The sequence below is a fragment of the Podarcis erhardii genome (genome assembly GCF_964252035.2).
Source record: "Podarcis erhardii genome assembly, chromosome: 6".
NCBI classification, from domain to species: domain Eukaryota; kingdom Metazoa; phylum Chordata; class Lepidosauria; order Squamata; family Lacertidae; genus Podarcis; species Podarcis erhardii.
Window position 1 is genome coordinate 50347867 of NC_138510.1, and position 14442 is coordinate 50362308.

Genomic DNA, 14442 nt, shown 5'->3' on the forward strand with positions numbered 1-14442 from the left:
AGGCTTCCTCCGCCTGGGATTTTTAGAGGGTCTCCGCCTTCGCCGCGGCGGCCAGACCCGATTTTCGCAGAGCGGGTTCCTCTGGATCAGAGGAATTCCACCATTGCCGATGGCGCTAACCCGGAAGTCCTACTTGTTGCTAATTTTAGGAACCTAAGGCAGACAGTGAAAGCAAATAAAATGTTGGGGTGCTGCAATTTTTTTGGCCCGTAGGTGTCAAAAGCTATTCTGAGAGTATATGCATAGTCCTGTGTTTGCAGAATGCCAGAATAGCAAGCCAATATTAATGACTTTTCTTTTTAGTAATAGAGCTACTTCTTCATCCCGTTCAGTGATCTTTCTTTTGCATGGTGCCTGATAATTTATTTGGCTTCCTCATTTATTTACATACAAAACGCATGTGCCAGTTTTTACACTGCGGTGTCCAAAGTAGTTCACAGTATAAAATTTATATTCCACAATAATAACCAAAAGATAAGACCAATAAAGACTTAACTCCTTTCCCCCCTTCCCTTCCTGACTGCCATTAGATTGGAGGATTTCCCCCCAGTGTTTTCCTTCTGTGCCAGGAAAGAGTGAACAAGAACCGCTCACATTACAGACTTAGTGCTCCACTGTTCTTTCAACAACTCCATGAATCCATGGGAGCACCAATTCTGCAGCAAACCAGCATTCTCTGTTAGAAAACAAATGGGAAACTAGCTACAACAGGTCAGCCACCCATGTGTTCACCTATGAAACAGAATGGGAGGAGGTTGCTATTTTAAATGAAAAAGAGCATGGAGTGAACCCCTCCCTCTGCTTACCACACCACCACTTTGTGTCATTTTTTCCTAGCCCAATTCTAGTTCCAGAAGCACACTAGGTTGGGAGCAGGGTGGATAGAATATATATATATATATATATATATATATATATATATATATATATATTTATTTATCAGATTTTTTAAAATTTTAATTGGATTTATTTATTTTTTAAATCGGATTTTTAAAATAAAATGCTTTTGGAGGAAAAATCTTTCCAAAGATAGTTTTCTTTGGAATGCAGAATGCTGCAGCGAGACTCCTTACGGGGTCCTCGCTGCGAGATCACATTCACCCGGTGCTATACCAGCTGCACTGGCTCCCGGTGGAGTACAGGATCAGGTTTAAGGTGCTGGTTTTAACCTTTAAAGCCCTATACGGCCTAGGACCCTCGTACCTACAGGACCGCCTCTCCTGGTATGTCCCACAGAGAAACTTATGGTCTTCAAATAAAAACATCTTGAAGGTCCCAGGCCACAGAGAGGCTAGGCTGGCCTCAACTAGAGCCAGGGCTTTTTCGGCTGTGGCTCCGTTCCGGTGGAACACTCTGTCACAAGAGACTAGGGCCCTGCGGGACTTGACATCTTTCCGCAGGGCCTGCAAGACAGAGCTGTTCCACCAGGCCTTTGGCCAGGGCACAGCCTGACTCCCTTCTTCGGCAATCTTCGCGGAGCTCTGGCCCAATGGTTGCCAGTGGTTTGTTTTGACTTAATTTTATAATGAATGATTTTAGAGTGTTGTGTTGTACTGTTGTACTGTTTTATTGTTGTTAGCCGCTGTTAAGTTGTGGGTGAACATATCGGACACAGCGATTCTTCCAAAGCAGCTTTTTATTTGTAAGGTGGAACAGAACTTACTGAGGAGCTCAGTCAGCCTGCTTATATAGAGCTCCAGAACAATGTAACTGTTGCCATTTTCTAAAACTATCCGATCACTGAACGTCACTTTCGATCCTTCATTTGCATAACTAGCGTTAGTTACAATCGTAATTGTTTCCTTATATACAGCACTACACGTAATGGTTCAATTAGGCACAAAAGCATATCGGTTACATTTCACATACTTAGACCAACAGTGATACATGTCCAACAACATAGTCCTTTAAATAAGTTGGGTGCTTGGAAACTCTGCTAGATCGCCGGGGACTGGCAGCCAAGTCCGGGGGGCCACCCAATTCTTGCTGAGGCTGTGGTGCGACCCTAGGTGGCGTTGAAACCAAGTCCCCTGGATCCGCTGCTGTGGGTGGAGCCTCCGCAAGTGGAGTGGTCTGAGTCTGTGGTGAGTCTGGCAGACCCTCTGAAGTGGCTTGGTTTGGCTACACGCTGGCAGTTTGCGAGAGAGGTGGAGCCTCACCATCTGTAAGTGTCTCTTCCGGAGCCACGAGCGCAGTTGGGGGCACCACGGTAGTGTCCAATTCCCAACCCTGCACCTAAGCTGGTCTATGTGCCGGTGCCACAAGCGTCCGTCTTCGAGTGCCACCTGGTACGAGCGAGGTCCAGTGACTCCCACTACTGTGGCTGGCACCCAAGGAATGTCCCCCACATAGTTCTGGGCAAAGACCTGGTTTCCTGGAACAAATGACCGTGGCGCATTGGCACAGCCTGGGGGTTCGGCCACGGCAAAGTCCGGGTGCAGCCGGTCGAGCGGGGACCTGAGGCGGCGGCCCATAAGCAGTTCGGCAGGACTCCGCCCTGTGGCCGCATGAGGGGTGATGTGTTGCACAAACAAGTATTTGGCGACCCGCTTGTGCCAGTCTCCCCGGTCTAGGCGCGCCAGTGCCTCTTTTGCCGAGCGCACCATTCTCTCCGCTTGCCCATTGCTGGATGGATGAAATGGTGCCCTTAGGGCATGGCGGATGCCCAGTCCCAAAAGATACCGCTCAAAAGTGCCTGACGTGAACTGCGGTCCGTTGTCAGAGACAAGGACATCAGGACACCCATGAGTTGCAAACAGGCCTCGCAGCACCCGGATGACGCCCTCGGTAGAGGTGGAGGGCATCAGGGCCACCTGCAGCCATTTGGAATAGGTGTCCACCACTACCATAAAGGTCCGGTCGTGAAAGGGGCCGGCCAGATCGATGTGCACCCTCGACCAGGGTGTCTTGGGCGTCTCCCAGGTGTGCCCCTTAGCTGCCGGTGGTGCAGGCCTTGATTCTTGGCACGCTTGACAGGCGGACACCCAGGCAGTGATGGCATCATCCATGTTAGGCCACCAGACGTAACACCGAGCCAACGCCTTCATTTTGACGATTCCCGGGTGGCCAACGTGCAGAGCCTCCAGGACACATTGAGGGAGTCTTTGGGGAATCACGACACGGTCTCCCCACAGCAGACAGCTGCGATGAGCCAAGAGTTCATGTTGTCTGGTTGCGAACGGTTGGAACTACGATGCAAAAGGCCCTTGTGGCCACCCACTCCACACCCAGTTGAGCACACGGCTGATGGTGCGATCCTGGGCACAGTGGCAGCCGATACAGGCGCTGCCGGAAGATCCTCAATCAGGAGGAGCGATGAAGATGGAGCCGGGTCTTCCACAAACGCTGGAAGAGGGCAATGGCAGAGGGCGTCGGCATGGCCCATCGATTTCCCCGGGCCATGGACGAGCCGGTAGTGGTAGGCAGCCAGGAAAACAGTCCATCACAGCATGCGTGGCGAGAGGACCGGTGGAGTTGGACAATCACCGGTGAGGAGGCCCAGGTGCGGCTTGTGGTCAGTGATGAGGTCAAAAGTCCTGCCGTAGAGGTATTCATGGAACCTCTTCACTCCAGCCACAAGTGCCAGTGCCTCCTTGTCGAGCTATCTGTAATTCCATTCCATTGGAGATAGTGTCCTGGAAAAGTAGGCGAGCGGTGCTTCTCTTCCGTCTGGAAAACGGTGACTATGGACAGCGCCCATGCCAAAAGGTGAGGCGTCGCAGGCAAGGACCAGCGGCCTGGCTTCACTGTACTGTACCAGTACACTCTCCGATGAAAGGAGAGCCTTGACCGCGTTGAAGGCCGTCGTCTCCCGATGACCCCAGGACAAAGGCGTCTTTGTGCTGAGGAGTCGGTGAAGAGACTCAGCCACCGTGGCTTTGTGGGGCAGGAACATGTTATAAAAGTTCAGCAGCCCCAGAAACGCCTGCAACTCCGTCTTGTTCTTTGGGATGGGGGCCTGCTGGATAGCGCGGATCTTGGATGTGGTTGGGTGAAGGCCAGAGGCGTCGGTAAGATAGCCCAGGAACTCCACCTGTGGAACGGCAATCTGGCACTTCTCCCTCTTTACCTTGAGCCCGGCCTCCTGGAACCTGGTCAGCACGGCACGGAGGCGCTCAAACAACTGCTGGTGTGAGTCTGCGGACACCAAGACGTCATCAAAATATGGTACCACGCCCGGAAGCCCTTGCAGGAGACGCTCCATAAGGCTTTGGAAGATGCCAGGAGCCACACTCACCCCGAACTGCAACCGGCGGCAATGGAATGCCCCTCAGTGGGTGACGATCGTCTAGGCTTCAGCAGTGGCATCATCAATGGGCAGTTGTTGATAGGCTTGGGCAAGGTCCAGCTTAGCGAAGACCTTACCCTCACCCAGGGAATGCAGCAGGTGTTGGACAACAGGAACCGGATAAGCATGCTGCTGAAGTGCCTTGTTGATCATGCACTTGTAGTCAGCGCAGATTCTCACCGACCCGTCTGGCTTGACAGGCATGACGATTGGGGTTTCCCACTTGGCGTGGTCAACCGGCTCCAAAACTCCTTGGGCGATCAGCTTGTCCAGTTGTTCGTCCACCTTAGCCTTGAGAGCAAAGGGAACCCGGTGTGGCTTTAGCTTGATGGGGGCGACTTGTGGATCAAGGCTAAAGGAGATGGGCCTACCTGTATATTGCCCCAAAGTGCCGTCAAAAACCTCGGCAAAGTCTTTGACCAGACCCTCAGTCTCTGCGTTAGACATGCAGTTGATGCCGGTGACTTCCAGGCTGAGGGCATCAAACCAGTCTAGCCGTAGGAGGCTTGGCCGCTGACCTTCGACCACCACCAGTCGGAGCAGGCCCGAAAAATCCTTGAAGGCGATCCAGAACCGGCCAACGCCTACCACGGAAATGTCGTTTCCCTGGTAGTCTCTCAGGTGTACACGGTGAGAGTTGAGTTGCCTTTTGGACACTCTGGGTACCAGTCTTTTGATGGTGCTCCAAGACACGATGGACAGGGCAGACCTGGTGTCGATCTCCATGTCACATGGAGCTCTTTCAATGAGCACCGTGATGTTCAGCTTGTGTCGCGTAGGCAAGTCGGTTTGGCCAATCGTGGTTCCAGACGGGCAGCGGCAGTTGCTGAGAGCGAAACAGCTTTCCTTGGCAGACTGGAGTGAAGACTTGGACTTGTGAGTCGGTGAAGGGGGGGTGTCAGACGAAGTCGATTGGCAGACCTTAGTGATATGGCCCCTTCTGGAACACGTCTGACAGATGGCGTCTCTGAATCGACACTTGGCACGGGAATGGTTGCCTCCGCAGCCGGCACATTCCGGTTGGCCCTTGGACTTCTGTTGGAACTTCCTGCGCTCCCGCTTTGTCTGGTGCACGTCATCTTCTTCACTGGAGGATGCCTCATCACTGCTGGCCTCTTCGTGATGCACTGGAACTGGCTTCCTAGCAAGACGTGGGCTGCTGGCCTTGCGGATCTCCTGGGCGGAGCGTTCAGCAGCTTCCGAGGCCACAGGCTCCTCAATGGCTTTCTGCAGCATGAGGTCTGGCTTGGCGAGGACACGCTGTTGCAGATGGATGTCCCCACAGACAATTCGATCCATCAGGGCAACGTCTAAGTCTCGGAACTCGCAGTGCATTGCAGCCTGTCGCAGGGCAGTGGTGTAGTTGTTGATTGACTCCCCCTCTGCCTGGTTCCGGTGGTAAAATGCATGGCGGGCAGCAATCTTGGATGGCTTTGGCGTGTAGTGGTTGCGGAGCTTCTCTTGGATCGTGTCCCATGGTGTTGCCTGGACTGCTTCAGGCGCAACCAATGCTCGGGGCCGTCTCAAACACCTTAGGCCCACAGAGGCTGAGGAATATGCCCCGCTTCCATTCCTTTGATACTGCTGTCTGCTCGTTGGCTTGGAGGTAGCAGTCAAACTGAGCGAGGTAGGAGTCCCATGATTCAGAGGCTGGTGCAAACGGCGGTAGAGGCACAAGTGAAGCCATGATTCCGATGCCGGCGTGAAGGGCGATGGATGGAACACAGTGCTCTAGCCAGAACAGTCAGCTCTGAATCTCGGGTGTATTTGATCTAATACCCCATATGCATTTGTAACCTTAAAGACAAAAAATAAGTTCTTTCAAAAGGAAAAGTTAATATTATATTAACAAAATAATTTTAAAAAAGATGGGGTGAAAGCACACCCATTTGATATGGAAATCCAGAAGACAGAACAGAGATTCAGTTATACATCCAGTGCTCAGATGATAATTCCTGCAGCTCTGTGCGTGTGTTTGTAAGCTTGGACCAGAAGCTCAGTTCCAGAATCTTTGCCTTTTAGGATAATACTCAGCTGTTTTGGTGGGATCGCAATCCCTGCTCCTAGAAGCACAAGAAGACAACGGAATCCTTTACCTAAACTGTTTCATCAAGTGCTGGAATGAGATGCAGAGCATCCAGTAGTTAGGAAAAACGGGTGTTACTGTAAGGGGCCAACATTTGCCCTTGTTCTAGGATTTTGGGTCTTGTAGGTTTGTATAGAAGAGGGGGAGGGGTTTTGTGATGTTGGGGAATAAAGAAGAGCAAGGAGGGGTTTCTCTCAACCTTCTAAAAAAAAGGGCAAGGTTCAAGAAGTTAAAAGGTAAAAACATCCCAGAATGCCCATGTGATATATTTGATGTTGATGCCTGGTTTATCAGGAAACTTGAAGTAACCTCTGTACTTACAGTATAGCCAGTTCTTACCAGTTCCTGCCTTGTTGCAACCCAAAGTCAGGCAGTTTGATTTTTAAACTCATGTCATGAAACAAGAGTAAGGGTCAAAGAGGGAGTGATCCCAGCATGGTGCACTGGTCTTGCCAACTTCTCAGACTGTCTGTGAATCAAAGAACAGGCTACCCAGACTACTGTGATAGTTCTCTGCCCATGATTTTCCACTTCTCTTGTCTATAGAATTGAATGAGGCGGCAGGCGATAGTGGAGGTGAGACTCTGATAGCTGGCTTGGATTCCTGGCTTATATTATTTCTGGCACATCTTCTAACTTAGTCATGCAGTGCTTTAATGGTAGAATAATAGTGTTCTTTTAAAAGATTCCTTGAGGTTGTTAACATACCTAGTGCTTAATTCAGCTGGCACAGAATGTAGGTTCCTGGCATGGTGCAAAGTAGCAAAAGTGAGAAACTGCAAAAATGTGGAAGTCTTCAACGAGCAAAGGAAAGTCTTCGGTTTCATTTCCCATATCTGTCACCTGGTAACTCTGCTGAATGTTGAAACACCAAAACGACCTTGGGAAAATTAGGTTGTAAAATGTACATGCTATTTTGAACTTCTGAAACATGATGAACCCAATTTCTAAGGCAGGCAGCCAGCCAGCCAGAGGAGAGAAGTTGCAACACAATGGCTTGCTTGAAGACGGGGATATTTGAATGAAAATTGGCGTTCATTTTCAGGACATAGCCATGCATTTCAAGTTCAGACATCAGGTTGACTCCCATGGCTATTTTAAGGAGAGGGAAGAGAGGCGCAAAATATACATCTTCATCGTTCTGCCTTTCTCCTGTGTTCAGGCATGAGTGCCCTTGCTTGTGTATCTAAAGCAGCAGCAGCAGCAGCATCCACACACATGCAGATTTGAGGAAAACTCAATACTTGCAGAAGTACCCCCCCAAAAAAAATCTTTCGGAAGGACCCCCCCCCCAACAAGGCAGACCTCTCAAGCAGCCTGAGGACTCAACATGCTTAGTTGCCAGGGAATGTGGATTGACTGGGTTGGGGATGTGGAAGAAGGAAAATAGGTAGCAGGGGGAATTAAAAAGAGTATCCTGGAATACAGCGTGACTGGCTTGCTGGAACACTGAACAAGAACATTCCACTCCGCAACGTTTCATGGCAGGTCCCACCTGCAGTGTTATATTTAAAGGAACAATTCTTGAAAACTGATTTGCTAGCATAATATACAATGTCATAGATTGTTTATCTCGATGCATTTTGAGCCGGAAATTAACTCCAGGAGATATAATTTACTGATTTGTCCTGGGAAACCTAGTTGAAATTTGCCTATATGCTACAGCAGCTTTTGTAGAATGCTTTTATCTCCTTAAAATTTTGTGAATTTCTGGCTCAAAAGATCATTTGGAGAATTTGTAGAATTTCACCTTTTTTAAAAAGCAACAACAAAAACAACTGCTTGCTGGTGAATTGTTGCAATCCACTGTTCAGATTTTCTGAGATTTTGATGGTGTACCACTTGCCTCACTATGCAGCAGAGTACTTTATTTGGAACAAATAAGGATTTCCATTGTCTCTGGCCCAGGTACTATTCCAGGGTTGTCTGCTGGATGAGACCAAAACAGAGACCTTCCTGCAGCAGGTTTATACACGGCTGTGCACCTTTGAAAACAAAGTGGCTGAGATGCTCCAGCAGCAGTATGAGCCCAAAACTCAGGTGAGAATACTACTTTCTGCTGCTTTGAATGAGTGGGAGTTTTTGTATTATTTGCTCATCCAGTCTATGAAGCCACCTATCCCAAGAGTAGCCAGCATGGTACACTCTGGATGCATGCCATTGGCTGTGCTGGCTGGGACTTGCATAAATGATGAAAGACCTGAAGCAATTATTTCCATAGAGAGAGTGGGTTGTTTCTTCTTCTGTTCTTTTTTAAGGAAAATGGCCTTTGTGTAGGATTCTTGTGCAGCCTTGCCTATGGTATTACCATATTTTTCCATGTATAAGACGCCCCCTATTTTGGGGGCTGCAACCAATCACCCGGCCCCACAATGCACTGCCCGTGTATAAGACGAACCCTGTTTTTAAACATTATCTTTGAGTAAAAAAACCCCTAGACTTATACACGGAAAAGTACGGTACTTATTTGTTTATTGTATTTACTAGCAGCTTTTCTGAGAATGATAAATGCATATGTATTTGTCATTTATGACTAAGTGAGTTGCTGAAAAAGAAGCGTTACGAACTAACTTGCTTGCTAGTATACATGATGCAAATCTCACCCTAGCCATGAACTAACTAGGTGCCTTTTGTACAGGCTCCCATCTTTCAGCCTATGTTATTGCGATAATAGAAGCCTACCTTACAGGATGGTGCTAAGGAAACTGAATATGTCATTGTAAACTGCCCTGTAATCTTCAGAGGGAGCCCTGTATAGAAATTTAATAAGCAGCAACCACAACCACAACAACAACATGTGTAAAAGGGTTTGAACATGTTAAAAAGCACTTTGTAAATACTATGTAACAGTAACTCTCTTCCAGTTTACAACTGTTTCCCTGCTTGGTCACCTTTAGGTGATTATTGCACCCCCATAACCAACCAAATGACTGCCCTGCCCTGTATAAGCACAAAGTTTGGAGATGCCTGGGCAAGTGGTGGTGTCACCCTCACTTTCCCTTGCAGCTTAGGCATTATATTTTACATAATTGAATGTCATTGCAGCAAAAATTGCTTCCTGTTAGGAGCAAGACACATGTTCATCAGAGATGCTCCATAGAAATGCTGACTAGATTACTGTGAGATCAAATTGTTGGCTGGAGAATAGGAAAGCTCTTCAAGCTCCTGTTGAGAATTAGAATGAGCCTGTTTGGAGAAGAGTTTTGTTTGGCAGGCACACCACTGCACCTGAAACAAATGATTTAGCTGCATGTGTGTGAAGAGGAATTAAGAAGCAAGAAGGAATTTTTGATAAGATCCTGAGAGCAACCGCAAATGTTTTATTATTATTATTAAAGGTACCTTGAATCCTCTACACGAGTACATGACTTACCTGTCCTTTCATTATACTGTGCTGCAGACAGATGCAACACCTCTATCCTCTATGATTCTATGATTCACCCTCATTTTTGGAGCTGGCTTACAAGTTGTTGTATGGAGAGGTAGCTTCCCCTGTGGCTTCTGGAGCAATTGCTTTGAAAGCAGAGTTAGCTCTTTCTAAGTACAGGATCAACATAACTGAAACTTAGTAGGATGGGATGTGGGGTTGCTGGTCTCAGGCAGAGGCTGTCCCTGAAACTGTTGAAGCATGTGCTGACACCAGCAACCGGCAAAAGTAGATGACTCTTATGATTTCCCAAATGAAAAAGCTTGTGTGTCTGTCTGAGGGCTGTCATGTGTGCTGGGATGGGTTTTCAGGTTTTTGCTGATGCTATTGTTTCCCTGCAGAAATCTTGCAATAAAAAACCTGAAAGTAACTGTGGATACTAACAATACAGGTTGGGGCTGTCAGAGGTTGCTCAAAACAATCCCTCTGTGAAGGAAGACTTGATTGATTTGATTAAAAACTTGCTTCTCCCTACAACTACCTCAGGCACACTTTGGTATAGACCAAACTCCCCTCTGTTTTGGGGACTGTGGATTAGAACACCAGGGAATGTCACTTCATACGATGCTAAGCAAAGGTGGTCCTGAAAATTCTTTCCCACGCACTTTATAAACCTGACTTTGGAGTCTACCAGATGTGCAAGAGGCACTTGTTGAGCCCGGGAGAACAGGGGAAAATGGGCTTTACTTGGAGGAGAGGCCTTTGGGCACTTGCAGGTGAGCGAAGGGAAGGCTCTCAGTTTTAGCTCATAAGAACATGTCTTGTTGCAGGTGGACCTGTCTTCCCTTAACCAGGAACGTCTTTGTGACCCCCAGGAGCCCTCTGGGAGGAAACTGGGCGTCTCTATGGTCACTGCTGACGTCGGACTTGTCACTATGATTCGGCAGGGGATTCTGGCACTTCAGCTGCTGCCATCCAACTCCAGTGCAGGTTAGTTTAAAGGTCTTCCTGAAGGTGGGATTGCTAGGGAAAGCATTGAGGGGGGGGGCGTTGCGGAAGTTTCAAAGCCATCCGTTACATGTGAATGACCCAAGGAGCTGAGAGGAGCCTTAGCCTGGCTCTGCTCAAGAGTATACAAGACTGAAAAGGTGATCCACTTTTTGAGGGTTAACAAATCATGAGGTTTTGAGTCCTGGCCTTTCTCTGAAAGTCAAGGTTGTTCCCACTACAGCGGACTTTACTGCTTGATCGTCTTGCCTCTGGCTGCTCCCTAGGTGCTATCTAAACAACGTAGCAAAACTTTTCTTACAGCTTTCAGTCTATCTGGGGAAAGGTAGAACTTTTCCTTTATTTTTTCAGAATTGTCACATATGCATTTTGTGGTTCTTTCTTGGAATGATTTTACACACACAGAGAGAGAGAGAGAGAGAGAGGGAGGGAGAGAGAGAAAGAGAGAATGAATACATCCTCTTCTGAATCTGAGGAAGCTACTGCATGCCTCCTCTAGAATTAAAGTAGCCATTCTCTAACCCCTATCCATCAATTGTATGTCTCCCTTGGGATTTAACTCTTAGATTCCTTTTAGAACGCCTGCCCTCTCCCATCTACTGCTAATATTTGTTTGTTTGCAGGGATTATCGTGATCACAGATGGTGTCACCAGTGTCCCAGATGTAGCAGTCTGTGAGACTCTGCTCAACCAACTGCGCAGTGGGACTGTGGCTTGTTCCTTTGTTCAGGTACTGTGGAAGACAGGCACATTAGTTCTTTACTGTGCATGCACTGTGGTCAGAGCTAACCCAGCCAGCCTTCAGGGGAAAACAAGGCTGTTGCCTGTGGTGCCCAGCATTCCAGAAATCTCCACCTTTGCCACATAACTCTTGGCAACAGTTTCCTCTTGCATTTCTGGATTTACCTGCTTTCCCAATGCCTGCTAGGAGGTGAACTGGGACTTCTAGTAATGCTGCCTAGGAATCTGGCAGAAACACTTATTCCAGATGGATTTTTGTGGCACACAATTGTGTGATAGCTGAGGCTGAAATTCTATAATCCTTACCTAGGATTAAGTCCCAGTTGCAGCCCTGCACTGGCCTGCAAGTAGATCCCATTTGAAATACTGTATATCGGGCTTGCTTTTGAGCAGGCATGTATAGGATTGCACACCTAGCTACTGAAAAGAAAAGCCTAAGTAATAAAACAGTTTTTTTGTCAACTCTTGATTTTTTAATATGCTGTTAATTTTACCCAATATATGGTAGAACATGGGGAGACCAGTGCTCCCCCCCTCCCCGAAAAATAGGTGCCGGTAATCACTGTGAAGTTGTTACAGTAAGTGCCACACTTTTTAGCAAGGAAAAAAAGAGGCGCTGGGCCTGCATACACTTGAGTACCCCCTGGGGGGGGAGCACTGAGCAGAGGGATTTCTGTTTGCTTACAGCAAGGTGGGGGGGAATTAAGGAATGGATGGGGAAGTGGCCTCACAGCTATGTAGATGTTGCTTACCTAGTGCAGGGCTGCATCAAGGTTTAGACCTGCACAGACACCCCAGATAACTTTGCAGGTGTGTCCATGAAGCTTCAACCTCACTGCCACCTTGATGCTGCCATGTAAGTGGCAGTAACACTAGTCTTGGAAGGGCAGTGGCACAGCACAGCTCCTCCACACCAGCCAGTCTTGGCACCAATTGTTTGTCACGAATTCCTCGCGGTGCTTTTAGCAGAAACGCTTAGAGTCCCAGGTTTTTCCCAGTGCAGTCTTTTTAATGTGAGCTATATACAGGTATTTACAAAAACAGTCCATACAGAGTACCTGCTCCTTAAGGCAAATGAATACTCTCCACCACAGCACAACCACCACAACAACTGTTGAACAGGCTTTCCTTTTAAAACAGGTGATAGCCAATCACATTCTTGCTGAGTCACTCTGACCCAGCACTTCACAGAGTATTGCATCAGCCTGTTGAAGCCTGCAGACTTACTCAGTATCCCTCGAATCCCAACATTGTTCAGCCTATGTACTGTTGAAGAATGAGTGAGTTCACCTATACTCCTTTCTCCTTGAGAACATTGTCTTGAGCAATCAGTGAAGTTTAGAAATTTGAATTTGCATTGCCTATTACCGAGGTAATGCCGCCTTCGGTTTTAATACCAAAGCTTTTTTAAAAAATAAATAAATCAAACCCAACTACTCAGATGTGACAGGTGTCAGCAACTATCATCCCTAAAGCAGTTCATATTTTAAGCAGCCCACTAAATAAATTCCTAACCGTTTAAAACAGCAGCCTGCACCCTGTTCCAGGTGAATTAGTGAACTGCTAAAAGGTAAAGGTAAAGGACCCCTGACAGTTAAGTCTAGTCGCTGACGACTCTGGGGTTACGGCGCTCATCTTGCTTTACTGGCCAAAGGAGCTGGCTTTTGTCTGCAGACAGCTTTTCTGGGTCAAGTGGCCAGCATGACTAAGCCGCTTCTGGTGTAACAGAACACCGAAATCAGAGCAGCGCACAGAAACACCGTTTACCTTCCCGCCGGAGTGGTACCTATTTATCTACTAACTTTTTTGGCATGCTTTTGAACAGCTAGGCTGGCAGGAGCTGGGATCGAGCAATGGGAGCTCACCCCGTCATGGGGATTCGAACCACCGACCTTCTGATCGGCAAGCCCAGGAGGCTGTGGTTTAGACCACAGCACCACCCGCTGTGCTAGACATTTGAAATTTTATTCTCATGCCCAACTCCCTGGATCATTGCTCCAAGGTATCCACTAAGCAGGGGCCTATAGTACCTTACTTTTCAGGCCTTCGTCTAAAAGCAAGAAGAAATACATACAGAAGGAGCTAGGAGTTGCAATGCGCATTGTCACATATAAAGCCAATCCTCTTCCTGTAATTTCGGAGACAGGATGATTGCGTATATGTAGACTAATGTGAAATGGGCTTGATGAGAAAATTGCTTTGTGTGTTGCAAACAGAAAGGTGCTGTCGTCTTCACTTCTGGAGCACAAAGTGAAATAATTGCATGGGTTGAAGCTGTAGAATTTTATTTTTATTTTTTGCATTGTGCACCCAGCAATTTGACATACACTTCAGCAGGATGGGTTGAAATTGAGTTCATTACAATATAGGTGGCAGGAGCTGTTTCAAGGGGAAAGCGTCATGTGATTTTCTTTTCCCAGGTGGGTGGAGTCTACTCTTATGATTGCAGTTTTGGTCATGTTCCCAATGTGGAGCTCATGAAGTTCATTGCCATGGCAACGTTTGGTACATACCTCTCCACGTGTCCTGAGGTGGAGCCTTCTAGTTTGGACCTGAATGTCTACCACAAAGCTTTTCTGCTGTACTCCTTTCTGCGCAGCGGGGAATCACTGAACCCTGAGTATTACTGTGGTGAGCTTATTCTGCATGGAATTCAGAAATACTCCCCATCTTACCCACCCTGTCTTCACTAGTGCAAAAGGCCCAAGAACCTTGAACATGTTTGAGATGTGTGAATGCATAGTAGGCCACCTTTGCAAGATAGTGGGTGTGATGGATGTTGCATGAGATTGAAGGATGAATAAGCAGGACTGTGGAAGCTCTCAGCTATTCTTTGCCTCATTTTTAAAAAACAGTTGGCCTAGAACCAAACAAAATCAAACAAAACAGCACGGTTTTGTTTCATAGAACTTTTTGCAGTTTCATACATTTATATACCACTTAATATTTAAT

General features: G+C 47.5%; 2 protein-coding genes across 3 annotated transcripts in view; one reads left to right on the forward strand and one right to left on the reverse strand.

Moving 5' to 3' along the window:
• Positions 1–14442, reverse strand: part of MED8 (mediator complex subunit 8) — a 245683-nt gene that overhangs the window by 35553 nt on the left and 195688 nt on the right. The gene's annotated exons all lie outside the window — the stretch shown is intronic.
• The window catches only part of SZT2 (SZT2 subunit of KICSTOR complex), an 86213-nt gene that overhangs the window by 11329 nt on the left and 60442 nt on the right, over positions 1–14442 (forward strand). For both annotated transcript variants that reach the window (XM_081865620.1, XM_081865619.1), the window contains exons 5-8: positions 8283–8414; positions 10572–10731; positions 11373–11479; positions 13911–14121. In XM_081865620.1, coding sequence (XP_081721746.1) covers positions 8283–8414; positions 10572–10731; positions 11373–11479; positions 13911–14121 — 610 coding nt within the window. The remainder of the gene's footprint in view (positions 1–8282; positions 8415–10571; positions 10732–11372; positions 11480–13910; positions 14122–14442) is intronic.